This window comes from Pistacia vera, unplaced genomic scaffold, assembly GCF_008641045.1.
Source record: "Pistacia vera cultivar Batoury unplaced genomic scaffold, PisVer_v2 Contig344, whole genome shotgun sequence".
In the NCBI taxonomy this organism is placed as follows: Eukaryota; Viridiplantae; Streptophyta; class Magnoliopsida; order Sapindales; family Anacardiaceae; genus Pistacia; species Pistacia vera.
In genome coordinates, this window is record NW_022196162.1 from 2,633,529 (window position 1) to 2,646,250 (window position 12,722).

General features: G+C 35.8%; 1 protein-coding gene across 1 annotated transcript; it reads right to left on the reverse strand.

Moving 5' to 3' along the window:
* Positions 1-8,468: 8,468 nt before the first annotated feature.
* LOC116138850 lies at positions 8,469-12,320 on the reverse strand. Its single transcript, XM_031424510.1, has 4 exons — positions 12,184-12,320; positions 12,012-12,090; positions 9,406-10,998; positions 8,469-9,098 (listed from the first exon to the last, which is right to left on the reverse strand). The coding sequence occupies exons 1-4, from the start codon at positions 12,318-12,320 to the stop codon at positions 8,469-8,471; spliced, it is 2,439 nt and encodes an 812-aa protein (XP_031280370.1).
* Between the last annotated feature and the right edge of the window lie 402 nt (positions 12,321-12,722).

Below are 12,722 nucleotides of genomic sequence, written 5' to 3' on the forward strand. Positions count from 1 at the left end.
GGAGTTCTCTTTGCTGTAGCTAAAATCAAGTTTGAACTATATCTTGTAATGTTTGTTGATTGGTGGATTTGCTTTGATTTGGACGAGGTCTCATAGAAGTAGTCTAAAAATGGATTTAGCCGAACCATATATATGTTGGTGTGCTTTACACTTATAGCTTGTTATTATTTGTGATTTGTTCTAATTTGACTTGCTTAAACAACTTGTAAATCATTTTGCTGCGTCTTTAAAAATAGGTACCTAAATGTTAAATAGAGTTCAATAATTCTAACATTTTTATATTTGGTCGCATGTTGTTGGTGATGGTGTGGGATATGTGAATGAATAGGATTTGTTGTTATATGTAACTTAATGTAATTGGTGTTTGATATTTTTTTAGTATTAATAGCACATATTGGACATCCAAAGGTCTAATTAAAACTTGATTAATTTCACATAAAGATAGACCATTCACATTCACATTCATATACAAATGCTTCAAATTGGCTAAAAGAGGAATCGTCATTGTTTCTACTTTGATTTTCCACATCTGAACTGAATCAGAGAGCCAGAAGTTTTCTCAATTTCTCTTTGTTTTTTTCTTATTTTTCTTTGTTTTTATTCTTATTGAAATCTAGGGTCTCTTTGATGATGTTGTAATTTCAGTCAAAATAAATTATAAGGAATTTGCAATCCTGAATCACACAACATCCCTTTGTTACCCATTGATTTCTTCTTCCACCATTCCTCTCTCTTTTTGAGATACCCAATTCTAGATTTATTCACCTTCATGAACTCTTGTGTAATTTCATTTTAGGTTTAGCTTAGATGATTCGATGTTTACTGGAATTGCATGACCAATTTTAGTAAATTACGAGGTTTTGATGTGAATAGGTCACTAAAATGGTGGGTTCCCAGAGTCCAATGGGTCCTTCCTCACAAGAAATGAAGAGATACGGAATCACCAAGCCAATCTCTGTAGCTGAGCCCACCAAGGTTGATTTTCAGCGTAATAGGGATTTGGAGAAGGTAATTTTCTTTTTAATGTGTATATGTTTGTTTGTAATAAACTTCGTTTCAATTTATTTATGCTGGATTTTGAAATTTTGTTTGTATGTTGGAAGTTTTGGTTGATTCGAGTTTGTATGCGAGCGAAGAAGAAGATGCAAAAAAAAAAAAAAAGTTATTGGGTGCCTTGATCAGGTAACTTACTAGTTTATTTGAGTTGTTTTGTTGTTGGCCCACTTATTTTCAAAAGACAAAACTCAACTTGGAGATTTTATCCAACTGGATAGGTTTAATTTAATAAACTTTCATGTGATGCTGCTTGGAGATTTCTAGGTTGTTTCAGTCTTGATTTGTTTATTTTGTTGTGAAAGTTTTAATGAAATTTACCAAGTGATTAAAACTTATGTAGAATGGGTTACTTGTTCATATGGTGCACATGAGTTGTTCACAGCATAAATGAAACATCCATCAAAGGAAAAAAAGAATACACTCATTTTTAAATGGTTTGACAACATGCCTACATCCATGATACCAAATCCAGAAGAAGCAAATCCACCATGTAAACTTATGAGTTCAAATGCAAAGCAAGATAAACAATAAAAAACACTCCTTGTTTTTAACGCATCAATTCTATCTTCTTTGGTTGAACTTCAAGTCACCATTACAAGCTTTTTGAACACGAGACTTCCAGGTCAAACTTGAGCTCCTCTCAGGTTTTAGAAATGAAGAACAATCTTTTGACAAGTAGCTTCCACACGAGCAGCCATCGTCATGGAACCAAGTTCCAAAGTCATCACAATAAGGTCATGAAGAGATGGTAATTTGAAGCCTACCAAAACATAGAAAAAACCTTAACAAAAACAAAAACCCTCAAAGAATATTCAGAGATGAAAATGAGGTAACCAAGTTTCTTAGAGAAGACCCTAGAAAAGAATGAATTTATAGAGAGCAAGGTGCCAAGGGTTAGGGGACAAAAAAGCAAAAGTAAGCTTTTGTGTTTTGCTTTTTTGCCAAGAAGATTCTTTGGACCACAACAAAAGTAAAACAACTTTTTAGGACAACGAATAGCAATAGGACATATGGACATGTACCTCAACTGAAAATCAAGAATGAAATATTTTTTGTCCCAACCAAACAGGTGTGAATTGTGCATTTGAGAAAATATCTGCCATAAGCATTGTGACCACACAAACTCTAAAGTGCCCGCACAAATGAAGGTGGTCACATTTTCATAAAGTGGTCACACTGGCAGACATACATAAAGATTGTCCAAGGCAACGTACAAGACTCCAAGACATAAGTTGACAAACACTTACATGTTGGTTTGGGGGGTGGAAGTGCATATTGGAAGGGGAGGGAAGGTTAATTCTGGGGGAAGTTAATTTATATTGTTATCTTTGTGGACGGCATCATTGGACAAGGTATTTGCCAGACTGGTAGTCAAGCAGATTCAACTAGGAAATAGACAAAATAATGTTTTTGACAAGAAAACATGGAATCATATTTGTGATGAGTTCAACAGGAAAACAGAACTCAACTTCAATAGCAACTAATTGAGAAAGCACCTAGATTTTCTACGGACATGCTATTATATTCTGAAGTTTGCTTATAATCAAAACGACTTTGCTATTGACGTTATTTACTTAGATTGATAAAGTTTGCTATATTTCTTTCATGTTGCACCTTATGAGAGACTTACGTTAAGCAAAGGTTAATTATTTACTTTCAGAGTGTATGTATTTTCATCCTTGAACTCCTCAACTTGGTGTTTGATTCATATTTATGTAGCATTTATTTGATGATTCTTATTATGAAAGATAGAGGACCTTTTTGAATATTTTGTTTCAATATACTCTAATTTTCTTAGAGTATTTCTTCTCTTAAGGTTCAAAGTTCATTTCCATATTTGTGCCAAAACCTCACCATATCAAACATGTTATTGATGGATCCTAGAACGTGGTTCCTTTGCTGATGCTGGTGCATGGCATCGGTGGTTGAAGCTTGGTGGTTCACAAGTTGTTCACGGGTGTGTTCCCAGCGTGAAGAAGGTCTAAGGAGTTGCTACACATTAAGGATTTAGAGTGTGGTGCTAAGTGTAAAGTTGAACAGGGAGTTCTTTTTACTATAACTTAGATCAGTTTTGAACTATATCTTGTAATGTGTTTTTAACTTACTGGATTGCTTCCATCTGGACAAGGTCCCATGGATGTAGGCTAAAAGTGGATTTAGCCAAACCATGCATATGGCTGTGTTTTTTATTTTTTGTACTTGTATTTGACGTGTTCAAATTGAAAATGTTTAATCTACTTGGTAATTATTCCACTACACTTAAAATGGGTAATCATGTTCTCTAATGTGAGTTAAATCTTTGACTCTCTCCCCAACATGGCAAAATAATTGGAGTGACTATAATAGATGCTAGAACAATAGCAAGGACAAGAACCGAATTTAATCTTTTAAGTGTTAGTCAAGAAAAAGACTGAGGTAAATGCTATCAGCATTGTAATTATTGACACGTAGAATGCTGAGAGTCCGATCATCAAATTAAGTGGCAAGGACTTGAGAAAATCATCTTCTGCACAGTGTAGTGTAAAGATGGACCAAAAAATCAGCATCAAGATAAAAGAGCAAAATAATGCGATTGCATCTGCGATCACAAAAACCTGGTATAATTTCTCCCTCATATTGATTGATCTTCCTATTTCACCATTGTTACCTACAGTCCTGAAGGTTGCTGCAAACATGACAATAGTTACAAGTGATGCAATAGTCATACATGAGCTGGCTGTCTTCTTCGTTGAAACTTTTGCTCTTTTCAATAACTCTGAATATTCAATGGTGAATAACTGGCTAGGTGTTTTGCCCTTTGAATTTCTCATTTCTTTAAACGAAGGCTTTACAATCTTTTCAACTAAAACATGCACAAATTTTCAAATTAAAATGAAAACACCATAAATTGATGTCAAATAGAAAATTATAATAATAAATATTATAAAGAAGTAACTTACAAAATTTGTTACCTTAAACTTTAACAATTCTCGCTGCATTTCTAGAGTTGCATCTGAAACAGTATTGGCTAAACTTGGATGTTGATGTTTTGCAGCTAACTATAATATGTTATTTCCATGTTTATCTTGGTAAGTCGCTAACAATTCCTTAGCAAAGTCGATTTCATGAACTAGATCCAGTATATTGGTATGACCATATAAAACAGCAATGTGAAATATGGTTAGATCATTTTCATCTAATTCATGGACCAAATCAGGATAAGAGCGAATAATCTCAGCCAAGAATGCAAATTTCCCCGATTTTGCAGCATTGAACAATAAATTTGAAGGATTTCTTATGAGTACCAAAGCATCGACATCATCTCGTTGTATTGTCTCTCTCCAAAGACATTAGACTAATTTAAGTGCTGGAGTTGAAGTGAAGTAATTAGTATCCTGAGTAAACTTCATTCCTGAGACTAAGAGTGAGAATTAATTAATTACAGCAGCAAGTTCATTAAAATTAAAATTAGTTTTCCATGGTTTTCTTTCTTTTGATTAATACATTTATGGAAATTTAGAACAGTGGCATTGTCAATATTGAGTGCGAGAATTAGTTGAAACTAACATGAGCTGATAAGTCTCTTCAATGGTCCTGTGCTTCTGCAAACGAATGTTGAGGGGTTTTGAGCCAACATATGCAAGGTAGTCCTAAATTGAACATGACGAGCTACGGCTAGCTCTTTATCATCCTCTAGCAATGTCAGGGCGAAATTTGAGGAATTCATCAAGTCCCAAAGCTTATACATGTAAAATTGAAAGAAAAGCAAGATAAAACTTGATTCTAGCTGAATGATTCTTTGTATTTGATTAACTAACTTGTTACAATACATTGGCTGCTTTCATACTTGAATGAAACAAGTGAAGAAAGTGTGAAAAGAGTAAAGTTGCAGCAGCTAACAAACACTAAGTAATCGTTTAAGAAGAAGACTTTTACATATAAAGTAAAACGACATCGTTTGTGAAACTTTTTGTCAGGTCCTCTCATTTTGAGAACTTGCAGTTAGCACCATGAATCTTTGGTCAACACTTCCTCTCAAGCTAAGCTGCTTCTCTTTTCCATTATATCTTTAACATTTCCTTGCAAACTAAATTGATTTTACTTTCTATCAGTAAAGAACTTGACTCCTCTTACTACTCTTAAGTTGCTACTCTGCTCCATTATATCTTCAACATTTCCCTGCAAACTAAACTGATTTTACTTTCTATCAGTAAAGAAATTGACTTCTCTTACTGCTCTTCTCCAAAAAAAAATTCTCCAAAACTACTTCATTACTTTTGATCTGCTGCATTATTTTTTTGCACCACCAAAACTGCATAAAATCTGCATTAACAACACCATAACAACTTATTTGCTGCATTACTTCTACATCATCAAAAACTGCATAAAAATTCAGCATTAACATCACCATAATAACTAATCTGCTACATTACTTCTGCATCACCACATCAAAAACTGCATAAAAATTCTGCATTAACAACACCATAACAACTGATCTGCTGCATTACTTCTGCATCACCACATCAAAACTGCATAAAAATTTTGCATTAACAACACCATAACAACTGATCTTTTGTTCAGCTTCGAATTATGACTACTAATATGCTATTCAACTGTGGTGTTAACAGATTTGCTAATGCTTAACCTTTGCAGTCATTTTTAAATCAGCAAAGGCATGGCAAGAACATTCAATTTCTGTCTCAGTTGTTGAAATTGAGTTACTGATAGAGCCTTGGTTAGCACATATGCTATTTGTAGCTAAGATGATACATACTGAACTGCAATCTTCTTTGCAAGAACTTGATCCCTAATGTAGTGAACATCAATTTCAATGTGTTTGGTCCGTGCATGGAAAATATAATTTACGGCAAGAGCACCCGCACTCACATTATCACACCAAATAACGGGAGGAGTTTTCAGGTTCAATCCTAACTCTGAAAACATGCTCTACATCCATGCAATTTCAGTGGCTGTGTTAGCTAATGCCCTATACTCAGCTTCGGTTGATGAAAGAGCAACCACCTTCTGTTTTCTTGAGCTCCATTGAATTAGATTAGGACCAAAGAACACACAATACTCACTTGTAGACCTTCGGTCATCCAAACTACTACCCCAATCCGCATTAGCATAGCATTCAATGCTAAGAGATGCTACTGGCATGAACTATAGTCCATAGTATTGAGTGCCTTTTATATACCTTAAAACCCTTTTGCAAGCCTGCCATTGGAGCTCAGTAGGAGCTTGAAGGTACTGACTTAGTTTGTTTACTACAAAGCTTATATCGAGTCTAGTAAGGGTAAGGTATTGAAGAGCTCCTATGGTGCTCCTATAAAGACTAGGGTCTTTGAACAAAGGGCTATTTGTAGAATAGAGCTCTGTACCAACAACCATTGGGGTAGAACATGCATGAGAATCCAACATTTGTGTCTTGACAAGTAAATCAACAATATACTTAGTCTNAAAAAAAAAAAAAAAAAAAAAAAAAAAAAATCTCCAAAACGACTTCATTACTTCTGATCTGCTGCATTATTTTTCTATACCACCAAAACTGCATAAAATCTGCATTAACAACACCATAACAACTAATCTGTTGCATTGCTTCTACATCATAAAAAACTGCATACAAAATTCTGTATTAACAACACCATAACAACTGATCTGCTGCATTACTTCTGTATCACCATATCAAAATTGCATAAAAATTCTGCGCCATAACAACTGATCTACTACGTGAGCATTACTTCTGCATCACCACATCAAAACTGTATAAAAAATCTGCATAAAATCTGCATTAACAACACCATAACAACTGATCTGCTGCATTATGTCTGCATCAACAAACTGCTGATCTGTTAACATAACTATTGGTCTACTATATAATTGCATTGATTCTGACCAAACATGACAACTAATCGGTTGTTCAGCTTCAAATTATGACTACTGATCTGCTATTCAACTGTGGTGTTAACAGATTTGCTGTAGTCATTTCTAAATCAGCAAAAGGCATGGCAAGAACATTTAGTTTCTGTCTCAGTTCTTGAAATTGAGTTACTGATAGAGCCTTGGTTAGCACATCTGCTACCTGTAGCTAAGATGGTACATATTGAACTGCAATCTTCTATGCAAGAACTTGATCCTTGATGTCGTGAACATCAATTTCAATGTGTTTGGTCTGTGCATGGAAAATAGGATTTGCGGCAAGAGCACCTGCACTCACATTATCACACCAAATAACAGAGGAGTTTTAGGTTCAATCCTAACTCTGAAAACATGCTCTGCAGCCATGCAATTTCAGTGGCTGTGTTAGCTAATGCCCTATACTCAGCTTTGGTTGATGAAAAAGTGACCACCTTTTGTTTTCGTGAGCTCCATTGAATTAGGTTAGGACCAAAGAACACACAATACCCACTTGTAGACCTTCGGTCATCCAAACTACTACCCCAATCCGCATCAGCATAACATTCAATGCTAAGAGATGCTATTGGCCTGAACTGTAGTCCATAGTATTGAGTGCCTTTTATATACCTTAAAACCCTTTTGCAAGCCTACCATTGGAGCTCAGTAGGAGCTTGAAGGTACTGACTTAGTTTGTTTACTACAAAGCTTATATCAGGTCTAGTAAGGGTAAGGTATTGAAGAGCTCATATGGTGCTCCTATAAAGACTATGGTTTTTGAACAAAGGGCTATCTGTAGAATAGAGTTTTGTACCAATGGCTATTGGGGTAGAACATGCATGAGAATCCAGCATTTGTGTCTTGACAAGTAAATCAACAATATACTTAGTCTGTTTTAAGTGAATACCAACAGGTGTTCTTGTAGCTTCTAACCCCAAGAAGTATTTGATAGAACCAAGTGTCTTTAAAGCAAATTGATCATTCAATTCTTGAACAAGCAGATGTATGGATGTAGAGTTGGATCCAGTAATCAAAATGTCATCCACATATATAAGAATATATGTAACATGATTAGAATTTTTGCAAATGAACAAACTAGAATCAGAAATAGAATTCTGAAATCTTTTGGCAATAAGTGCAAACTTTAGCTTGTCAAACTAGGCTTTAGGAGCCTGTTTTAGACCATAGAGAGCCTTGTTTAATTTGCAAACATAAAAGGGAACAGCAGCATTCTCAAATCCATTAGATTGCTGTATGTAGACAACCTCATTCAAAGTACCATTAAGAAATGCATTATTCACATCCATTTGTTGGATGCCCCAACCATTAGTTACAGCAAGGGTGAGAATGATCCTAATGGTGGAAGGTTCAACTACATGACTAAATGTTTTAAAGTAGTCCAACCCAGGTGTTTGTTGAAACCCTTTAGCAACCAATCTAGCTTTGTATTTTTTCAAAGAACAATCAGCATGAAACTTGGTCCTAAACACCCATTTATTCCCAACTACATGCATGTCATTAGTTCTTGGTACCAAAATTCAGGTGGTGTTGTTCTTTAGGGCATCAAATTCCATTTGTATAGCTTCTTTCCACTCAGCAGTAGCTAACGCCTCTTTCACAGAACAGGGTTCAAGAAGGACAGGTGTGTTATCAGATAAAATAAGTGCAGTTTTTCTGGAATGGTTAAGGGTAATTGAAGAGTTGGTTTTGGACCTTGTTAACATGGGATGTGTGTTTATATTTGGAGGCTGATCAATTGATATAGTGAGAAAATGTGAGGGTGCCAAGTCAACTACAAGTGGGCAGTGAGTAAGATCTTGAGCAGAGGATGATTGAGAAATAACAGGAGGATTAAGAGGTGGATAAGAGGTCAGATCTATTTCAAGTGTATGGTTTGAGGTTTTGGAATCAGGTTGCTTATAGGGAGGAGGTATTAGTTCAAGTGAGGGATTTTGAGGATTGGATACTGGATTTGATGAACTAGGTACTGAGTTTAAAGGATTTGGAGAGGAATCAGTAGGTAAATTGGATATGTTTTTATGAGCAAGGGCAAACTTATAGGATGGTAATGGTGAGATAGAATTTGATACTCCAATTGTTGAAGGAGGACTAACTTGAGAGCTTAGTTCTGCTAGAGACTTTTTTGTTGGACACAACAGGTGGTTGAACTTTAGAATAAGGAAAGTTAGTGTGTGACTCATTGAAATATGATTCTCTAGGAGCTGAAGTATTAGGCTGACCAAAACCAGATTTAAAAGGAAACTCTATTTCATGAAATTTAACATTAGGAATAATGTAAATTTTTCCTTCGGCACTTAGACACTTATAACCTTTGTGAATTAGGCTATATCCTACAAACACACACTTTGAAGAGTGAAAGCTAAGTTTATGTTGATTATAATATCTCGAATAAGGGAAACAAGCTGACCCAAAGACCTTTAAAGAATTGTATAGGGGTGGTCTACCAAATAGCACCTGATATGGTGAAATAAAATCCAAAACAACAATTGGCATTCTATTTATTAGAAAAGCAGCAGTGTCAAATGCAAACCACCAGAGATGCATAGGCATGGATGGATGTGCTAGCAAGGTTAAACCTGTCTCTACTAAGTGTCTATGCTTCCTTTCACTACATCCATTTTGTTGATGGACATGAGCACACGAGTACCTGAACTGGATTCCTGATTTTGTTAAGTAAGGCACTAAACCTCTATACTCACCCCCTTGATTAGATTGTAAACAATGGATTTTATGTTGAAATTGTCTCTCGGCTAAGTGATGGAATTTGATAAAGATAGATTTCACTTCAGCCTTGGTTCTTAAGGGAAATAACCATGTAAATCGGCTATAATCGTCTACAAAATGGATATAGTATTTGAACCCTTCTAAAGATGCAATTGGAGCAGGACCCCATATATCACTATGAATCAATTCTAATGGTTTAGTGGCTCTAGAATTAGAGATAGGAAAATGGTTTCTATGTACTTTACCAAGTTGGCAGGCATCACAAAAGGATAGGGCTGGAATGGTTTGTGATGAATTTGAGTGCACTTGACGCATGATTTTATTAAAAACTATTGAGTGTGGATGACCTAGACGATTGTGCCAAAGTGAGGAAACAATTTCTTTGTTGCTAACAGCTTGTAATGCTAAGGATGGGTAGTCAGTGATGCTGGACTTAAAGTTAGAAGTAGTAGAAATAGATGCATCTACATTAGACAAATGATTTCTGTATATTTCAACATGATTTGTATTTAATGAAGTTGCAATATCAGATACATGAGAACCATAATCAGAGATAGTATGTAAGGGAATATTGACAGTACATGCTAATGCATCAGACATATCAGAATTGCTATCAATGATAGCATAACCATTAGCTTTAGCAACACCAGGCACATGGAAACAATATGCTGATGCTTCAGGTATATGAGAATCATTACCAACAATAGCAGAACAAGATGCATCAGGTATATAAGAATCATTATTAATAATAGCAGGTATATGAGAATCATTATCAACAGTAGCAGAACAAGACGTAACATGTATATCAGAATCATTATTAACAATAACAAAATAATTAACCTTAGTAGTTTTAAAACAATTATCATGAGTAGTATTTGATGATGCATTAACAACAGATATGTCAGAAATACTAGTACAATGTGTCAAAGTAGGACCATCTTTATTGAAGGTAATAGAATTACAATTTTTCAAAACAGATTCACTAGCTATTTTATTACTGCTATTTTTGGTACTGCTATCCTTAAGACAGTTTGTGGATTTGTTCTTAAGTCTAGACACGGTATTATTGCAGGTAACAAGACTTGAGGTTTTAACATAGCTTCCTACAGACTCATTATCAACAACAGCAGACTTATTCTTAACATTAGACTCAGGTTCAATAGGAGTTACTTTGGTAGGTTCAATTGATGAGACAAAGCTTTGACATTTAAGAGGTGCAGTAGAGTGATCGAAGGAAGGTAGAGGACTGACGGAGGGAAGTCTCAACTGATAGAGTCCAGCATTAAGTTCTTCCTGTAGTAACACTGCCCTAGAAAGTTTGTCCTTAACAATGCAACAATCAGAGTTAAATTCTACAACAACATTATTATCCTTAGTGAAGTTAGATATACTGAGGATATTTTTAGTGATTCTAGGTACGCACAAAACGTTTTTTAAGTGTAAACATTTAGATTGTAAAGAGCTAGGTAAGGAAGTAAAACCAATATGTGAGATATCAAGGAACTCACCACCGCCTACTTGTAGCTAATCAGCTCCACCATAATTTCTGCTAATAGTAAACTGATTGAGGTCAGAAGTGACATGATCCGTAGCCACGGAGTCCATATACCAGGCAGGATCTTGCGCAGTTGTGGAGGCAATTGATGCAACACGTATATAGGAGGAAGGTTGGGAGTTAAATGGTGAAGGTTGTTGAAAGGCAAAGTAGGCTTGAGTTGGTGTTGTGATCTGCTGTCTTGGTACTGTGAAGTTTTGTGGTTCTGAAGCAAAATGCTGTTGCTGGTGGTTAAGACTACTATAGTTGCCATGTGGTTGTGCTGTAGTAAAGGAAACAAATCCAGGTTGTAGTGACTAAGGAGGTTGCTGTGAAGGGATCTGGCTTGTTTGATTGTTTGGATTGGTAAAGGATCCATTGTGTTGCTCACTAGAGTTGAAAGATCCATTCCTAATTGAGTGATTAGTAGAGCTAAACTGTGGAGATGCACCACTTACAACACCTATGGAGTGATTATTTGAGTTGTACTGAGGAGAGGCACCATTGTAATTGGAATTGTACCGATGATAACACTACACAGCAGTGTGTCCAATTTTACTGCATAGTTGACAAATTGGCCTGCCCCTACCGTTTTCTCTACCTCTTCCTTGTCCAGAATTTATAAATCCAGTTGATAGGAAATGGTTGAAGCACCATAAGGATTAGAAGGTGCTGGTTGAAAAAATTGGCCATAATGGACAGAAGGAACTGGAGCAGGTAAAGGACAGTGTTATGCAAAAGATGGATTGGATAAAGTGTTTAGAGATGGAGGAAATTGAGATGAGGAACTTGAAGTTTTTACAGGATCATTTGAAGGACTATTGGTGTTGATGAGGGTTGACTTAAGACCAGCATTACTCACAGCAGCAACATGGACATAACTGGTTGTAAACTCAACAGAATTGAACTTTTCTAACCTCAGCTCATACTTCTGTAACAAGAACTATGCTTTTTAAAGTGTCACTATGTCAAACTTGGACTCAAGTCGTGTGGTCAAGTTAACCACCGCTGCATCAAATTCAGGTCCCAAACCATCTAACACATACTGGAATACTTCTTCATTAGTGATAACTGGACCACTAGCAGAGAAACTTTCTGCTATATTTTTCATCTTTTTAACATATTCACTAATGCTCAAATTGCCTTTTTGTGTAGTTTGTAATAAGTGTTTCAAATGTAGAGCTCTGGCTTTAGAATCATTTAGGAATTCTCGCTCAAGAGCAAACGAAATCTCAGACGAGAGCCGACATTTTGATATACAACTGAACATGCATTCAGAGAGTGAAGCAAGTAACCAAGTGACTAGAAACGTGTCAGTTCGTTTCCAAGCAATATACGCCTGATTAACTTTGCTTTTGGTTAGGTTATTTTTTGACAAAGCACTTTCTATTTCAGAGGAATCCTCACTTTCTGATGAAATCAGAGGTTAAGGACACGGAATTAAACCTGTGAGGTGTTCTTCTAGCTCATGAGCTCCAACAGTAGAGAGAGCTTGCGACCGCCAAAATCGATA